Raw genomic sequence first — 19181 nt, forward strand, 5'->3', positions numbered from 1 at the left:
TGCCCCAACAAATGTCCCTGCTTTGAAAGGTAACACAGAAAAGACTTATTATTTCTCCCATAAATATAATGTTCACAATAACAAAGATCTACAAGTCAGGACAGAGATACACCCAATTTTGGCAAACGTTTAAGATGCATGTGTATTATTTCATATAATGCAATATAATCAGTAATGAAACTTTACCCATAATATTATCTCAGTAGAGCATAACATCACCTACAGTAGAATATCAGGCTGTTGGTGTTGCAGTGCTTTACTGCAAACTTGTATCATTTCAACAGAAAGTTCCTGATACCAACCCTTAGTCAGATTTCACTATATGTGGCTAACCATCATTCATAACAGAGATACAACCAATGCTTAGTTAAATATAACAATCAGCAATTCATCTACAAGTCACCAAACCAGTCACCAGTGCAACTTGATAGTTTCCACATATCTAGTTTAGTCATTTAGATCCTGTTCTGCAACAAGTTAGTGCTAAAATACACCATCTTAAATAATGTGAAGCATTTAGACAAAACCAAATATTCCAGTACTGTAAAAGATATATCCCAATGCAGTTCACTGAGCCTAAAATACATATCACGGAGCAGGTATTTAACCAAGCTGCTGTACGTTTAATATATTTGATGCATCAAAATATGCATCCAATCATACCTACAATAATTCATTACCAAGGCTGGGCGAACATGCAAAATATTCATGGTTTCTCAAGGGGTAGGTTGGTAGCTATTCTGAACAATGGCAAAAAACTGGCAAAAATGCCAACTTGGCAAGTAAAATCATGATTGTTAATTTGGATGGATGGATGAACCAATCTGATTAACCGTTTGCACTGCATTTCAAGAACTCTTCTGACTTGAGAGTGGTTGCCTGGATTCAAGAATACTCCCTCAGGCGACAATTCCAATTCATTATGTGATTCACTTGACTGAAAATTCTATAAATTCTGAAAATATATACAATGACACCATCCTCTTTCTTTTCTCCAAAATCTCCATCATAAACATGTAACTCAGAAGCAATATTGTCATCTATTGTTTCCAAGAAACTGCTCAGTGTCATGAAGCATGTACATCTATCAGATTAAGGGTTTAGACTGCAATAATTCTAGTATGGAAATGGTCAAGTCAAAATGAAACCAACCAAACATTTTAGTCTGGAATCCCAATTGAAAAACAGCAACTTTTTTCTTTTATTCTTTCACAGGGTGTGGGTGTCACTAGCTCGGCCAGCATTTATTGCCCATCCCCAATAGCCCTTAAGAAAGTGGATAATTTGGCACAAGTCTTCCACCAATATAAAAACAGGAATTAGGTTTCACTCAATGTACTGATATCCAAGACCTCAAGACAGTCTTCTTAAATTATCAGCAAAAAAGTTACAATGCCAATTCTGGTGGTCTCATTCTCTGCATTTAGCTTATTCTCCAATCATATTTGGAATAGGGCCATAGCCAAACATAAGAATATGTGATTAAGAAAATGTACTTGCTAGGGCCTGATAACAGCAAAGTTACATTTCATGTTGGACAAGTCCCCTGACATAAAACTAAAGCAACAACATAACCCAGCATAACAAATAGGAATGCTAATCATGAGGAAAGCCATATTGAGAGCAAGTAATTTAACTTACTTCTTCTCTCCTTTATCTTTCACATATATTTAGCCAGCCTTCCACAAAAATCAGAACTGGGATGTTTAATCTTCAGGTTCATTTTAAAGGCAGGTATGCCAAAGATTATCTTTTCTGAAGGGTAATTTTAAATATTGAGCTACAGAAGGGGGAATTGCTCCCAACTCTGATATTGGTCTGTGAAAGCAGAGAAAAACTGAATCAAACCAAACAATCCTTCCATGGCGAATATTTTATTGGTCTTTGTCCAAAAACTTACCAGAGATATTTCTAGTTTTCGGTGGCCAGCAGCTAGTGCAAGAATTCCCTAACGATGGATCAGGCAACAAATTAATCTATAGTAACGCTGCTGTATCACTACAGCAGGTATTGATGTGGCAAAATCCAGAAACAGCTAAATCCTTAGTTTGGATTGAGAAAACTATCTACAAGTGAAACAATTAACTTGAGTTGCAAAACAAAAGCAAACTTCTGCGAATTCTGGAAATCTGAAGTAAAAACAGAAAATGTGGGAAATACTCAGGTCAGCAGGCAGCATCTGTGGAGAGAAAAAAAGTTAACATTTCAGTTCTAATGAAAGGTCACAAACCTGAAATGTTCATAGTTTTTCTCTCCATAGATGGTGCCTAACCTCCAAAGTATTTCCAGCATCTTCTGTTTTGATTAATTTGAGGTTGATGTTCAAACTGATGGACTGTCCTCCACAGAACCCCACCCCCCACACCCATCCACGGCCCCCCACCCACCCCCCTCCTCAATACTGATACAAATCGCGAATACGGTTCCACTTTCCACTATAATCAGCATGAAAAGCAGGAGAGGAAATAGTGGAAAGAAACAGAAAGAAGTTAAACGAGCTTACACAGAAATCTTTGTCATGGTGTTTCCATAGAAGGGAAAAAATGGTGCAGCATATCAAATTATTGTTTTCATCCTGCAACATTTCACCAATTAATCAATAAAAAAAGCTTCTATGATGTATAGGACTACAGCACTAACATATCTTGACTTGAATTTACCTCTCTGTCACCTGGAGTGAAAGTGCCTTCATTGTGTTGACCTGACAAGGAAGAAGTGTGACTTCTATTTCCTGTTGAAGGTGGAGTAGACTTTGGAGAGGCCTTGGGGGATAAAAGAGAGGCTGTTTTCAGAATCTAAAAAAATAATAAAAGACCTCACCGAAAAGTCCCATGTATTTCACACTTTGGAATTTTTGTTTCTATTGTATTTGGGATTCTTTGAAAAAGGCAGAGATCTATTCATTCACCACTTGTGACAGCTACATCAAAAAGTGCATTATATAAAAGCATATAGCTAAGATGCGTATACGTCGAAATTATTTATCTCAGAAATTCTTTCACTGATTCCAAGTTAATGAGTATCTTCATGTTGTTGCTGGTATATTCCTACTTTACTAACTCTTCTTAGCATGATCTACATCAGTGAGAGGCAACCTTGGCGAATGAGGGCCACATGAGTGACCCTCCATCTCAGTGGGCTGCAAGATTGAAATCAGGCATGTGCACCAACCATGACCGCCATAAATAAGATTAAATACATTTAATACACACTGAATATTTTATAATGAGTTACCGAAAATGCTGAATCATTTACACACTAATAGAACCGTCATCAACTTCAAATGGTAAAAACAAAAGAAATAGTTACACTTGCCTTACCTACATTATACTCAGTGCGACTTCTGGTTGGATCTGTCCTCCACAATTCGTGGGGCATGCTGATTGAACCGTAGCTAATGTTCACTCCAGCGGCTACCTTCCTCAACCGCCAGTGGAACAAATCAGACTAGACTACCTTAAAGTTATTGCATTTATGGAATCAACATCAGACTGCATGAATTAAAAACTCTCTTCCCAAATAGATATTACAGTTTCACAAGGTCATAATTTTTGTTTCATCAAAGGCTACCTGCTTCAGCTAAGATTATAATAAATTTCATAACCAGCAGTCAGCTGGCGTTAACACTGAAATCATTTGTTTCTATGTGCTTTACAAACGCCGTACAACAGGGTAATCATTTATTGCAAAACAAAAACAGAATTACCTGGAAAAACTCAGCAGGTCTGGCAGCATCGGCGGAGAAGAAATCAGTTAACGTTAATCAGAAACGTTAACTGATTTCTTCTCCGCCGATGCTGCCAGACCTGCTGAGTTTTTCCAGGTAATTCTGTTTTTGTTTTGGATTTCCAGCATCCGCAGTAGCTTTTAGCTTTTTGTTTTAATCATTTATTGCGATTTACTTGAAAACAGGTCCAAATGAAACAAAAACACCAAACATTGCAAAATGTACGTCATAGCTCAGATACTTGTAAGCAACACTAAGAAGTCAATGCTTTCGCCGTATAACGTTTTTGAATTCATTTTAACTCGTTTTCACTTATTATGAATAACACTCAGCACAGCGCAAATACTAGCGAAAAGCGAAGTGAAAACTCTCAACAGTGTTGTCTTGTTTCCTGTCAAGCAGTGCTGAGAGCTGATGGTCACTGAACCAAATGCATCAATGACAACTGCAGTTGGATTCTTTTTCCTGCACGTGGGTAATGGTCAATAAAATGTCTCATGGGCTACACTCAGAACCTTGATGGGCCACATGCAGCCTGCGAGCTGCAGATTGCCCACCACTGATCTACATTGTTTACTTGATACAAAGTGATAGCCACATTTTAATGTTAGTTGTAATCCATCACAAACTACAGCATCCAAAAGCAAAATACTGTGTTTGCTGGAAATCCAAAATAAACACAGAAAATGCTGGAAATACACAGCAGCACCTGTGGAGAGAGAAACAGAGTTCCTGTTTCAGGTCGTGGCCATCCCACCCACTCCAATCACCACTCTCCCAACCATCTGGTGTTGTGAAAAGGGGGCAGGTTCTCTCTGCTGCTGCTCTTCACCATTTCTCTCTGTGGATAGCCATGGGGCAGGAAGATCCGACTGCAAGGATGGCAAAACGTAGGGCCACAATTATCTGTTCCAACAGCGAGCAATTGCCTCAGCATCGCCACCGACCAGAAGATCCAGCCCAATGTTTCTTTGTCCATAGATGCTGCCAGAGCTGCTGTGTATTTCCAGCATTTTCTGTGTTTATTACACACTACAGTATCACTGACAGAAGTACTCTGAGCCTCTCAAAAACAAGACAAATCCAATCTAGTCATTATTGTCCATTTCTATTCCCAATCATCAAAATGATCGAAGGTGACACTGACAGGCCTATCAAGGGGCACTTACTCAGCAATAACCTGCTCACCAAAGCTCAATTTGGGTTCTGTCAGGCCACTCAGCTCCTAAAAAAATACAAAAGAGCTGAATTCCACAGATGAGAGTGACACATCAAATCAGCATTTGACCTGGTGTGACATCAGGAGCCCTAGCAAAATTAAAGTCAATGGGAATTGTCGGGAAAGTGCTGGAATCTACTATTAGTGAAGCCTTAGCAATGCACTTTGAAAATCATAGGATGGTCAGACAAAGTCAACATAGTTTTACGAAACAGAAATTGTGTTTGCCAAATTTATTCGAGTTTTTTAAGATTGCAACTGGTAGAGTAGATAAAGGAGAACCAGTAGATATAGTATACCAGGATTTCCAAAAGGCTTTTGATAAGATGCCACACAAAAATTTAATAGGCAAGATATGGGTTCATGGAGTTGAGGATCATATGTTAGCATGGAGAGAGGATTGGTTAGTGGAGCGGAAGCAGAAAGTAAGGATAAATAGGGCATTTTCAAGTTGACAGACTGTGATTAGTGAAGTGCTGCAAGGATCACTGCTGGGGCCTCAGCTATTTATAATCTTTATTAATGACTTAGACAAAGAGACCGAGAGTAATGTATCTAAGTTTGCTGATGATACAAAGTCAGGTTGGAATGCAAGCTATGAGAAGGACACAAAGAGGCTGCAAAGAGAGATAGACAGGTTTAGTGAGTGGGCAACAAGGTGGCAAATAGAACAAAATTGGGGAAATGTGGGGTTCTTCACTTTGGCTGTAGGAATAGAAAAACAGAACTTTCTTTTTAAAAAGGCATGAAATTTGTAAATGTTGATGTTCAAAGAGACTTGGATATACTCGTACAAGGAGCATCAGAAGTTAGCATGGAAGTACAGTAATTTGCAAAGTAAATGGCATGTTGGCCTTTATCACAAGGGGATCGGATTTCCAAAATAAAGAAGTCTTGCTACAATTGCACAGGACTTTGATGAGATCACATCTGGAATAGTGTTCAGTTTGGGCTCTATATTTAAGCAAGGATATACTTGTACTGCAGGCATTACAGCGAACGTTCACTAGATTGTTCACTGAGATGAGAGAGTTGACCTATGATGAGAGGCTGAGTAAATTGGGTCCACATTCTGTGGAGTTTAGAAGCAGGAGGTGATCTCAATGAAGCAAGATTCTGAAAGGGCTTGACGTGGTTGTTTCCGCTGGCTGGGGAATCTAAATCATGGGGAGACAGTCTCAGGATAAGGGATCAATCATTTTGGACTGAGATGAAGAAATATTTCTTCAGTCAAAAGGTTGAGAGTCTTTGGAATTCTCTATGCCAGAGGGTTGTGGATATTCCATCGCTGGCTATGGTTAAAGCTATGATAGACAGATTTTTGCTCTCTTAGGGGATCGAGGGATGTGGGAGCGGGTGGGAAAGTGGAGTTGAAGATCAGCCATGATCGCACTGAATGGCAGAGCAGACTTGCATGGTTGAATCCTGCTCCTATCTCGTGTTCTTGTAGAAAACACTTTACTAGTTGGAGTCATACCTAGCACAATGAATGGCTGTGGCTGTTCCAGGCCAATATTCTCAGCCCCAGGACATCGTTGCAAAAGTTCCTCAGGATAGGCATGCTAGGCCAACCAACTTCAGCTACTTCAGTTGTGATCTTTCCTTTATCAAAAGGTCAGAAGCTGGGATACTCGCTGACGATGACAACTGCACAGTGTTCAGTACCATTCGCAACTCCTCAGCTACTGGAGCAGCCTGTGTCTGCACTTAGCAAGACCTGGACAACATGCAGGTTTGGACTGATAAGTAACAAGTAACATTTGTGCCAAACAAGTGCCAGGTTATGGCCATCTCCAACAAGAGAGAATCTAACCATTGCCCCTTGATATTCAACGGCATTACCATCGCTGAATCCCCCATTAACATCATCCTGGGCGTTACCAATGACCAGAAACTGAACTGGACCAGCCATATAAATGCTGTGACTACAAAATTCAGTCAGAGGGTGGAAATTCTGCACTGAGTACCTCGGCTCCTGACTCCCCAAAGCCTGTCCACCATCTGCATCGACGTGTGTCAGGAGTGTGATGGAATATTCTTCATGTGCCTGGATGTGTGCTGCTCCAACAATAAACAAGAAGCTTAACACCACCCAAGACAAAGCAGCCCACTTAACCAGCACCCATGCACCACCTTAAATATTCACTCCCCCGCACATTGGCAGTTGTGTATACCATCTACAAGATGCAGTGTAGCAACTCGCCAAGGCTCCTTTGACAGCATCTTCCAAACCCACAACATCTACCACCTGGAAGGACAAGGGCAGCACATGAATGGGAACACCAGTATCTGCAAGTTCCCCATCAAGTCACACACCATCCTGACTTGGAACTATTTCACTGTTCCTTCACTCTCGTTGGATCAGAAACCCGCAACTCTTTCCAGAAGAGCACCGTGGAAGTACCTACTCCACGTGGACTGCAGCGATTCAAGAAGGCAGTTTACCACCGCCTTCTCAGGAGATAAGAATTTAAAATTCAAGGCATTTGGGATAGGTGCCAATATTCATCCATAGAGACAGGATGAAACACATAGCAACACTCTTATAAAATTATTTCATCACTGCCATTAAGCCAAAAGCACAATTAACAAAGTGGCTTATGCTCACCAGGTGACTACTATTTGAGAGTTACAGATCATCCTCCTTTTTGAAATGCACTGTTCCATTATTTGCTCGAATGGAATATCTAAACCAATAAACATTTATGACAAGCATCAATTTGATTTAGTGCTAAATGAATAAATATAGATTTTTAAGCTGATTTCTGAAAATCCTCAGGGTCCCACCTTTGTTCTTTAAAGCTCTGCAGTTTGTAAAACATTGGATGTTGTTGGATGTATGAATTTAGAATATGCTTCTCTTTAAAAGAATGTTTCTAAAAAATACTGTATATGCTATGCTTTATAACATATAGCTACAGCATCACAAATTGAATAGATCAATTTAACAAACTATATTTGGACTGGATAAGGGGCCTGACATTGAGCAACAGACTAGTTCAGATAAATAGTTCATCTACAAGTGCTTTATATTAAATAAAACAAAACATCATGGAAAGCTCTCTTGTAAGACTGAACACAAGGCCTTAAAAATATTGTACCAATTTTCCCCCAGCTCTCCAACTTATCATGTCATGCACTCCCCATAACCTTTCTCATCTCCAAGAATGAAAGAGTGGCCCACTAGCATTTTACTTGGTGGTCATCTTTCACATGTGAGCATAGACTGTATTTACCATTAGGCTTTTGAAATATTGATGTGTTGCCTAAAAATATGAAATTCAATGGGTTTGAAAGGATAGATGTAGAGAATGTTTCTACTTGCAGGCAAGATTAGAACGAGGCACCATAAACATAAGATAGTCACCAATAAATCTAACAGAGAATTCAGGAGAAACTTCTTTACTCAGGATGGTTAGAACATAGAACTCACTACCACAAGAAACAGATGATGCAAATAGCATAGATACATCCAAGGGAAAGCTACATGAGCATGAGGGAGAAAAGAAGGATATGTTGATGGGGCTAGATGAAGAAGCGTGGGAGGAGGTTCATGTGGTGTATAAACATTGGCGTGGACCTGTTGGGCCAAATGGCCTGTTTCAATATTGTCAATACTTTGTAATTATACATAATAAACTAAATTGTACAGGTTACATAAAATGACACAGAATGGTCTGTTTCCATGTTGTACAATCATGCCAACAAGGCTATGACGGTGCACTGACAGCTCTCAGCTAAGGTGTCGATTTGAATAGATTAGTTTATGCCATGTGGAGGCTCGTCAGTCAAAGGGTATCATGATGGAAAAGCTCTTAGTATTTAGCTGAATTGTCGCTTATCTTCACTTTCTCACCAGGTGAAGGGTGTTACAGAATAGCCATCAGCAGCTGATATTTTGCCCTTCCTAGCCCAGGGATAATGATGCCAAAAGTGACAACCCACCTACAATCTCAGGACAACTACTGGTAGAGTCTGGGAATCAATCCTGGAATATTATAGGATGCATTGTTTTGGAGCGAGATTGGACAGCTCATTTAAGGTCATTGCAATTCTTGATTTACTTGCCATACCAGTCAACCACAAAATTTGGCAGTTCCCACTGAATGCACAGAAATAATGAAATCAAAATTCCGAGTTAAGCATTCACATGTCTTTTTTTGTTTTACCCTCCCCAACTCAAATAATCTTTAAAAAACACCATGTATAGAATTCTATATCTTAAGATGCTTACTCAAACATTATTAAAATCAAATATCAACAATGGTAAAAGACAATCCTTATGACAAGAATTTTGAAGTCAAATGTTCTGCTGAAAATCCCACCAGATTCCTGTCTGCCTGTTTCCAAATAACTAGAAGAGAATTATTTAGACTGTAAAGATTATTTTAACCTTCCAACTTTACAAGAATAGCTTTTTCTTGCAAGTCTGATATCCTTTTCTGGAGTGCTGCTAGCAGTCTTTTGACTTGGGTATCTTTGGGTAAACCATTATCTATATGTGAGAAAGGGTAACTATTGTGTACAGGCCTGTCCAAGTGTATTTATCTAGAGTTTAACAAGAAGTATATCTTTACTAACTGCTAATAACTCAGTAAATAGCTTAAAGATGGATTCTAACCCACAAAGGATTATCATTTCGTGTCCAGGCCAGCTGATTATTTTTCAGATTGTAGTTCAGAGTTCCTTGCTTTATGTTGTCTTAGCCAAGAAAGATCTATGGGATTTGGGATGTTTTTAAGTTTTAATATTTTATGTTGCTACCAATATTGACTGTTTTTGCACTCATCTCAGTGTAGTAACTGCTGAAATCGCCATTGGGAAATTATTTATTTTCCATGTTCTAATGTGCTTGGTTGCAACTGATTTTTTATTGAGAATCTTATATAAAAGTCAAGTACAATATTTACACACATTTTTCTGATTTTGAAATAACAATTAAAATCAGCAGAGTGCTGTGCATAAAATTTAAGGATTGAGAATCCTTCAATACTCAGGAGAGTGGTTGGAGAAACAGGAAATTAAAAATGCAAGCCAAAAGAAAACAGCCATGTCATTGTCAGAATAAGCCTAAATGTAGGCCAATGAAGTACCAAGATTCAGTTGCACATCCCTCTAAAGATATATTCTGAAAGGACAAAAACCAGTTGAGTGAGTATGCTAAATATGGCACTATTTATTTTCCCATGCATCTTTTGAAGGTTCTACTTTTCTTTATTTAGCTTTCAAGATTGAAGCATTACTGCTATTAATTCTCCCTGGAATTCACCGTATTCAGGGCTATTAGTAAAACTGGAAGTAGGAACTCACCTATTTAATCTATCTTTCAAATTTAGAAATGTTCAAACGTCATACCCAGGAGGATAAACTTCAGAAACCATGATTACATTATTATACAAAATTAGTTCATCTTGGGGTGGGAGGGGCGGGGGTAGTCGCTGTTTTATAAATAGCATGGCTAGGTTTCTGACATTTGTCCAAGTGACTTCTGATGACAAGTGGATAGTTGCACTGGGAGAACAGCAGTGGGCCCATCTGTAATGCCCCACAAATCCACTGATACACAATATCCAAGTTCTCAACATTTTCAAAATGGGGTAGGTTTGAAGTGTTACATCAACAACCCTATGTGAAGAGACAACTATATTAAATCAGCATTTAATTTCTAGTCAAACATGATATTAATGCAGTATCAATAATCACAACACAATACTTTTGGTGACTTGTCACACAAGTCTGCTAGCCACAGATTGTAATGAATCACTAAGTGAAGTGCACAGTGGCATTTTGTAACTTTTTGTTCAGATGCAAAGAACCCAAATGGCAGTTAATTTTAAAAAGCTGCCTAAATGACTAATAAAATTCACTTCAAAATTACAATTAGCCTTTTTGTTGTTTTGTTAGGCAAATGCCCAATTTCGCTAAAACTAAAAACAATCTGTCATTAACTACATCCCTATTACCAAAGTAACAAAGTAATAAAGCAAAAACAAAAATACCTGGAAAAACTCAGCAGGTCCGACAGCACCTGCGGAGAGGAACACAGTTAACGTTTCGAGTCCGTATGCCTCTTCAACAGAACTAAGGAAAAATAGAAGAAAATAGTTCTGTTGAAGATTCATATGGACTCAAAACGTTAACTGTGTTCCTCTCTGCAGATGCTGTCAGACCTGCAGAGTTTTTCCAGGTATTTTTATTTTTGTTTTGGATTTCCAGCATCCATAGTTTTTTGCTTTTATCTTAAAGTAATAAAGCAATAAGCCAATCAGAAAAATGCTTAGAAATGTTGAATGTGTACCCTTCCTCATATTGATGAGTGAGCTAACTCCGCAATGCTGAAGCACCCCATCGATGAATCACAATAGAAGTCCATATGATCCCTTGAGCTTCTTCCCCGATTCAATGCCTCAACTGTACTTTCCTGCCTTATCCCCATATTTTGATTCCTCCATGTCCAAAACTCAACCACCTATGTCTTCAATATACTAACTACTGTGTATCTACCATCCTCGGGAGAAAAACAAATTAGAAACCCAGCTAGAAGATGGAGAAGGCTGCGATTCAAACATGGACAACTATAAAAACAAAAAACTACTGCGGATGCTGGAAATCCAAAACAAAAACATAATTACCTGGAAAAACTCAGCAGGTCTGGCAGCATCGGTGGAGAAGAAAAAAGTTGACGTTTCGAGTCCACATGACCCTTCAACAGAACCCTTTTTGCCCCATGGACAACTATATGCTCTTCTCGACTGTGCTCCAGAGACTGAAAATCCTCAGAGAAATCCTGACATAGTATTACATACCCATCTTTTATTATGTAGATTGAGTATCTCAATATCACAGAAGTCATCTCATAATACAATTAAGGTGGGTGATTTCACGGACCCAGGTTTTGTTTCTCTTCCAAACCTCTCAAACAAATTACAACAAAACGTTTGCTGTGAAATCAGAAAATCACTGAGCTTAAAAATTCCCCACCAAGCACACAAGAGGATTTTCCCATTCCCACTTTCCTGAGGTCCCAGCCACCAAAACAGCACCTAGGTGCCGGAAGCGAATCCCTGCTGTGTGGGAGTTCATCTGCAAGATTACCAGAGGATGAGGGTCAGGAGTATTCTGAACTTTTTTCCAGTTTCTCCACCCTCCCCCTCCAATTTCAACGTATTTTAAACAGATCGAGCCCCATATTTTGACTGCAAACTTGCGGCTCTGACACCTGTTAGTGATGGGGCTCCAGGTCACCCCGAGGTGCTCCAGTGATGTGACCCGACCCGCAGACGGCGAGATGGCGGGGGGGGGGGGGGGGGGGGAATCGAGAGGGGCGGGGGCGAGCCACCAGTAGCCGGACCGGGCGGGGGAGAATAGGGGGCCGGGCCATCTCCTCCGAGACCCACAGGAGCGCCGCAGGCCGGGCCTGCCCGCCGGCCTCTCTCACCTGAGCTTGGCCGCTCCTGACCGGAAACTGCTCCTCGTTAATCTTCTGCTTGAGTTTCCTGAACATCTCTCCGGCTGCCGGGGTCGCCGCTGTAGCCGAATGAGGACGCGAAGGTTGTACCAATGACCCGACCGCCTTCAGGCCGCGACTCCCAGACTGACGACCCGGCCAGCAGCTGGGCGCATGCGCCGGCGACGTGGCCACGGCAGCGCGAGCCGGATGTGGATCCCGTGAGTCCAGCAGGGGCGCTGTGTTCAGTCAGGGCAGCGAAAATGAGAGTCCAGCAGGGGCGCTGTCTTCACCCAGTGCAGTGAAGGTGAGAGTCCAACAGGGGCGCTCTCTGCACCCAGAGCATTGCAGGTGAGATTCCACTAGGGTCTTTTTCTGATTGGCAGGGTGTGACAAGTGGAGTCCCGCGGGGTCTGTGCGGGGGCCTCAACGTTTTACAATTTACATCAATGACTTAGATGAGGGGAGTGAAGGCATGGTAGTTAAATTTGCAGATGACACAACGATAGGTAGGAAAGTATGTTGTAGAGAGGACATAAGGAGGTTGCAGATGCATATAGATAGGTCGAGTGAGGGGCAAAAATCTGACAGATGGAACAGAATGTAGGAAATTGTGAAGCTGTTCATTTTGGCAGGAAGAATAAAAAAGCAGAATATTACATAAATGGAGAACGGCTGCAGAGTTCTGAGATGCTGAAGGATCTAGGTGTGCCAGTGCATGAGTCACAAAAAGTTAGTATGCAGGTCCAGCAAGTAATTAAGAAGGCTAATGGAATGCTATCCTTTATTATGAGAAGATTTGAGCATAAAAGTAAGGACGTTATGTTTCAGTTATATCGAGCGTTGGTGAGACCACATCTCGAATATTGTGTGCAGTTTTGGTCTCCTTATTTAAGGAAGGTTGTAAGTGCATTGGAGACGGTTCAGAGGAGGTTTACTAGATTGATACCTGGAATGAGCAGGTTGCCTTATGAGGAAAAGTTAGACAGACTGGGTTTGTTTCCACTGGAGTTTAGAAGAGTGAGGAGTGACTTGATTGAAGTATATAAGATTATGAATGGTATTGACGAGGTGGATGTGGAAAGGATGTTTCCTCTTGTGGGTGAGTTCAGAACTAGGGAGCACTGTTTAAAAATTAGGGGTTACCCTTTTAGGGCAGAGATGAGGAGAAATTCTTTCTCTCAGAAGGTTGTGTGACTTTGGAACTCTCTGCCTCAGAAGGCAGTGGAGGCGGGGTCATTGAATATTTTTAAGGCAGAGGTAGGTAGATTCTTGTTAGGCAAGGAAATCAAAGGTTATCGAGGGTAGATGGGAATGTGAAATTAAAAACAAAAACAGTTCAGCCATGATCTTATTGAATAGTGGAGCAGGCTCGAGGTGCTAAATGGCCTACTTTTACTCCTATTCTGTATGTACTTATGTATGCAGTCAGGCCAGGAGGGGCAAGAGTCCAGCAGGGGTTCTGTCTGCATCCAGGGCAGTGAAAGTGAGAACCTAGCAGGGATGATATCTGCAGTCAGGGCAGTGAAGGTCCAGCAGAAGCACTGTCTGCATCCAGGGCAGTGAAGGCAAGAGTCCAGCATGGGCGCTGTCTGCAGTCAGGGCAGGGAAAGTTGCGGGTCTAAGAATCACCATGGCTTCCCAATCTTTCAGGATTGTCCTGGCACCACCAGGAATTAAAGCATTAATCTTCAGCAGCTTGCTGAGAACATCCTGGGATGAAAGTTTTTGGACTTATTTCATTGAATATTTTCATTGATGAGTTATAAAATTATTCAAGATTGGAAGAAGTTTGACTGGTAGTTTATATTCAGCCAATCCTGATAAATGTGCCTGTTTATTTCGAGTTGATATATCAGGCAATCAATTGCACAAGAATTGGGGTGGGGCAACTGCAGGCGAGAGGTCATGTAATGAAACCTTCCACAATACCTCCAAACAGAGTTGGCATTCCTAAAGTCACCGTAGGAAAGATTGCACAGGTCACAAACGTAAACATGAGTTCAGCTTTCAGAGCAAACGGGTCACTATTTGTTTCAAACAAAAGGCACCAGGCTGTACATAATTGCCAGATTGGCTCCACGTGGTGAGTCTTCAGCCAAAATACCGCCTTGTCACTTGTTGCTTCCTTTTGCTGTCATTGATTTTTAATGAATTGATTTTCTGTAACATCTAACATCCTAACATCTGAGTTAGGAATTTCTTAGTTTACATCTAATTCCACACCTTGAGCACATATCCCCACCCTTCTCATCGAGACGGACAGTAAAGATTCCAAAATAATATTTGAAAAGGAGCTTTACTGATGACTGTTCTTACCTCAACTAAAACTCCCAGAAATAATTAGACACCCATTCATTTCATGACTGCTGGGTGAGTTTGCTGTTGCAGCAGCAGGGACTGACAAGAAGCTGTTCACGACATGTAAAGCACTTTGGGCCATCTTAAAAGGTGATAAGATGTTCGAATAAGTGTAGATTCCTAGGCCAGAATTTTCCAGCCCCTCACGCCAGTGGGATCTTCCGGTCCCGCCAATGTGAATGGAGATTTCAATGGCTCGCCGGCCCCACCGTGGGGAAATCTACCACGGGAGGTGGGGTAGGTGGGGGGCTGGAAAATTTCAGCCCTACACTTTTTGTAATTTATAGAATCAGACTGAAATGGTGCTTTAGATATACTTGTAAAATAATTCTATCCTGGTATTTTTAAGTTGACAGTTCTTCACACCCCACTCTGCTGTGTGTATATTCATTTGTTTAAATGCAAGCTTTGACACAAAATTTGTTTTTATTATGTGCAATAATGTTAAAAATATTGAATACAGAGGTTATTTTAGAATGCTGTTGCCCTGGAGAAATATACCCCCTTAAACTGGTGACTTGGATTCAATGCTTCGAAATATTTTAGAATTTGGCACATGTTAACCAAGAGTTCCTTCTTCCTCTGGAGATTTTAACCTTTACTTGTCAAAATTGTAATTTAAACTTTGAACTAAAGAAAATTAATCCAGAAAGAGATGGATGTCCCAAAGGCTCTACCATTCAGAAGGACAAGAGCACCAAATCACGTAATAGGTAGGATCTAGAATGCAATACCTGAGAGTTTGGTGGAAGCAGATACAATTGTGGCTTTCAAAACTGGATTGGGTAAGCACCCAAAGAGAAAATAATTGCAGAGTTTACAGGGCAAGACCAGTGGGGATGGGATTAGCTGATTTGTTCTTGCAGAAAACTGGCATGGACGCAACAGATCCAAGTTGCTTTCTTCTGTGCTATAATAATGATTCTATTTGATGGACGTAGGCTATTCAACTCCTCACGCATTTCTGTCACTCAATTAGATCATGGCTGATCTGTACCTTAAATCCATCAAACCGCCTTGGTTAGTTAACATTTAATATTTTTTAAAAGGTGTGAAACTTGTAAATGTTGATGCTCAGAGAAAGGTGTAGTTATACAAGGAACACAGAAAGGTAGCCTACATGTACAGCAAGCAATTAGGAAGGTCAGTAGCATGTTGGCCTTTATTACAAGGGACTGGATACAAGAATAAAGAATTCTGGTGAGAGTCGTACTGGGATTTGGTGAGCCAACACCTGGAACACTGTCTGCAATTTTGGTCTCTATAATTAAAGAAGGATGTATTTTCATTGGAGGCAGTATAGCGAATGTTCTCTAGATTGGTGCCTGGGGTGAGAGGGTTGTCCTCTGATGAGAGGCTGAATAAATTGGGTCTATATTCTCTGAAGTTTAGAAGTCTGAGAGGTATCGCATTGAAGCATAAAAGATTCTGAAGGGGCTTGACAGGATAGACAATGAGAGGTTGTTTCCCCTGGCTGGGGAATCTAAAACACAGGGGCACAGTCTCAGAATAAGAGGATAATCATTTGGGACTGAGATTTCTTCATTTCTTCACGCAGAGAGTTGTGAACCTTTGGAATTCTCTATGCCAAAGGGTTGTGGATGTTCCATTGTTTACTACATTTAAGGCAGGAACAGGCAGATTTTTGGTCTCTCAGGGAATCAACGAATAAGGAGAGTGGGCGGGAAAGTGAAGTTGAAGTCCAAAGTCAGCCATGATGGTATTGAACAGTGGAATAAGCTCAACGGCCCTATGGCCTATTCCTGTACCTATCTCTTGTGTTCATGTGTAATATGCCTGACAAAGATCTTTCAATGTCAGTTTTGCAATTATCAATTGAACTTGACAACAGCATTTTGGGGAAGAGTTCCAGATTTCTACTACCCTTTGTGAAGGAATTCTTCCTGATATCACCTCTGAATGGGCTAGCTCTAATTTTAAGGTTTGCTTCCTTGTTCTGGACTCCTCCACAAAAGTAAATAGTTTCTTTATAGCTACCCTACTAACTCCATTGAATATCTAAACAAGGTAAGGAGATCAAATCTTGACCTTATATACTAAAAGGAAAACAAGACTTGTCTATGCAACCTGATGAACTGAAGACAATAGTTTGTAGAGAGGATCTGGAAATAGTAGAAGTGACTGAAAGATGGCTACATAGAGAACAGGATTGCCAAATGTCAAACTGACCATGACACCATGGTACAGGAAGCCAACCAAGCGGGCAAGTTAATAGGAATGTAAAGGTGGTTGGGGACAGAAAGGTCAGGGAGATGGACACAGTTCTCCGCAGCGAGATTGGAAGTCCAGACGGCTGTGTTGCCTGCCCGGTGCCAGGGTTCAAGACATCTGCTCTGGGCTGCAGAGGAACTTGCAGTGGGGGGAGGGAGTATACTGTTATTGTGGTCCATGTAGGTGCCAATGACATAGGGAGAACTAGAGAAGAGGTTCTGCTGAGGGAGTATGAGCAGCTAGGGGCTAAATTTTAAAAAGCATAACATCCAAGGTAATCTCTGGATTACTACCTGAGCCACGAACAAATTGGTGTGGGGTAAATCAGATCAGAATTAAATGCATGGCTCAAAGATTGCTGTGGGAGAAATGGGCTTTGATTCATGGCGCATTGGCACCAGTACTGAGGAAAATGGAAGCTGTACCATTGGGACGGTCTTCACCTGAACCATGCTAGTGCAAGTGTCATGGTGAGTCATGTAACTCGGGCGGTAGAGAGAGCTTTAAACTAAATAGTGGGGTCAAGGGATCAAGTTTGGGACGATGTGATAAATTAAATAGAGAAGACAAAGCAAAAGAGCAAGTTAGTGTAGGAATAAGGGAAATGACGATCATAGTATGGCAGGATGGGACAGAGTGTACAATCCTAAGAGGTTACAAAAAAAGGAAAAATACAGAAAAAAAGGCTTTGTATTTGAATGCACATAGCATTTGTAACAAAGGGGATGAACTGATAGCACAAATAGAAATAAATATGTATGATCTGATAACCATGACAGAGGCATGGCTGCAAAATGAGTATTCAAGATGACGTGACATTTAGGAAGGATAGGAAGCTAGGAAAAGGTGGAGGAGTAGCTCTGTTAATTAAGGATGACATTGGTACAATAAAGAGACCTGGGGAAAAATGTTTTCACCTGGAGGGTTGGACGGCCTGGAAGTGACTGACTGAAACGGCAGTAGAAGCAGAAACGGTCAACTCATTCAACAGGTGTCTGGATATGCACCTGAAGTGCCGTAGCCTACAGGGCTATGGGCCAAATGCTGGAAAGTGGGATTAAGCTGGGTGGCTCATTTTTCAGCTGGCACAGACATGATGGGCCAAGTGGCCTCTTTCCGTGCCATAAAATTTCTATGATTCAGTGAAAATAAGGAAGTGGCAGATGAATTGAACAGAAATTTTGCACCTGTCTTCTTTGTGGAGGATAGAAATAACATCCCAGAAATAATTGTGAATCAGGAGGTGAAAGGGAGGGGGGAACTTTAAACAATCACAATCACCAGGGAAAGAGCACTGAGAAAATTATTTGAACTAAAAGCTGACAAGTCCCCAGGTCCTGATGGACTTCATCCTAGAGTCTTAAAAGAAGTGGCTGCTGAGATAGCCATTGCACGATTTTGATTTTCCAAAATTTCCTCAATTATAGAATGGACCCATCAGATTGGAAAACAGCGAATGTGACTCTTCTATTCAAGGAAGAAAGGACACAGAAAGTTGGAAACTACAGGCCAGTTAGCTTAACATCTGTCAAAGGGAAATTCCTGGGAGAGAATTTTCCGGTCGGCGAGCAGGGGGCGGGGCCGCTCGCCAATGCATAAAATGACATGCGGTGACATCGGGCGTGCGTCCCGACGTCACCGCGTGTCATTTAGATTTTCAGCTTGGCGGGCACACAGCCAAGTCAGCTGCGCGCCCGCCAAACTGTCCAAGGCCTATTAAGGCCTGTTTAAAACTAATTAAATCAATTAAGTGAGCTGCCAGTACAACCTTAAGGTTGGTGGGCAGGTGAAGAGCCCAGGCAGCCTTTGCATTTTTCATAGAACCTCATCCACAGGCAGGATGAGTTTTCATAAAGTGTTTATAAATTAAATAAAATTTTTAATGAATGTTCCTTGACATGTCCCAGCTCATGTGACATATCTTAAAATATTTTCAATTCTTTATTTAAATATTTGAACCTTAAACAAACCTCCCTGAGGCACCTCTGTGCTCAGGGTGATTTCTGTGTTCTTTCGCGCGCATGTGAAAGAGCGCATGCCCGGACTCAAGGAATTCCCCCACCCCGGCCCACAAAGCGAGCACTCAGCGCTTCCGGGTGAGTGTCACGCTGGGCTGGCCTTAATTGGCCTGCCCATGTAAAATGGCGGCACGCACCCGATCGGGGGCACCGATTGGATTAGCACTTGCTCCCGCC

The 19181-nt window shown here is 41.2% G+C and overlaps 1 protein-coding gene across 5 annotated transcripts in view; it reads right to left on the reverse strand.

Moving 5' to 3' along the window:
• Positions 1-12578, reverse strand: part of golga4 (golgin A4) — a 212248-nt gene extending 199670 nt beyond the window's left edge. For 4 of the 5 annotated variants that reach the window (XM_078540095.1, XM_078540094.1, XM_078540093.1 and 1 more), the window contains exons 1-2: positions 12385-12572; positions 2661-2762 (exon numbers count right to left, since the gene is read on the reverse strand). In XM_078540095.1, coding sequence (XP_078396221.1) covers positions 2661-2762; positions 12385-12450 — 168 coding nt within the window. In that variant the 5' untranslated portion in view covers positions 12451-12572. Of the gene's footprint in view, positions 1-2660; positions 2763-12384 lie in introns of all 5 variants that reach the window. The other variant, XM_078540096.1, reaches the window with a different exon arrangement.
• Positions 12579-19181: the final 6603 nt, after the last annotated feature.

Source organism: Cetorhinus maximus, chromosome 4 (assembly GCF_964194155.1).
Source record: "Cetorhinus maximus chromosome 4, sCetMax3.hap1.1, whole genome shotgun sequence".
Classification (NCBI taxonomy): domain Eukaryota; kingdom Metazoa; phylum Chordata; class Chondrichthyes; order Lamniformes; family Cetorhinidae; genus Cetorhinus; species Cetorhinus maximus.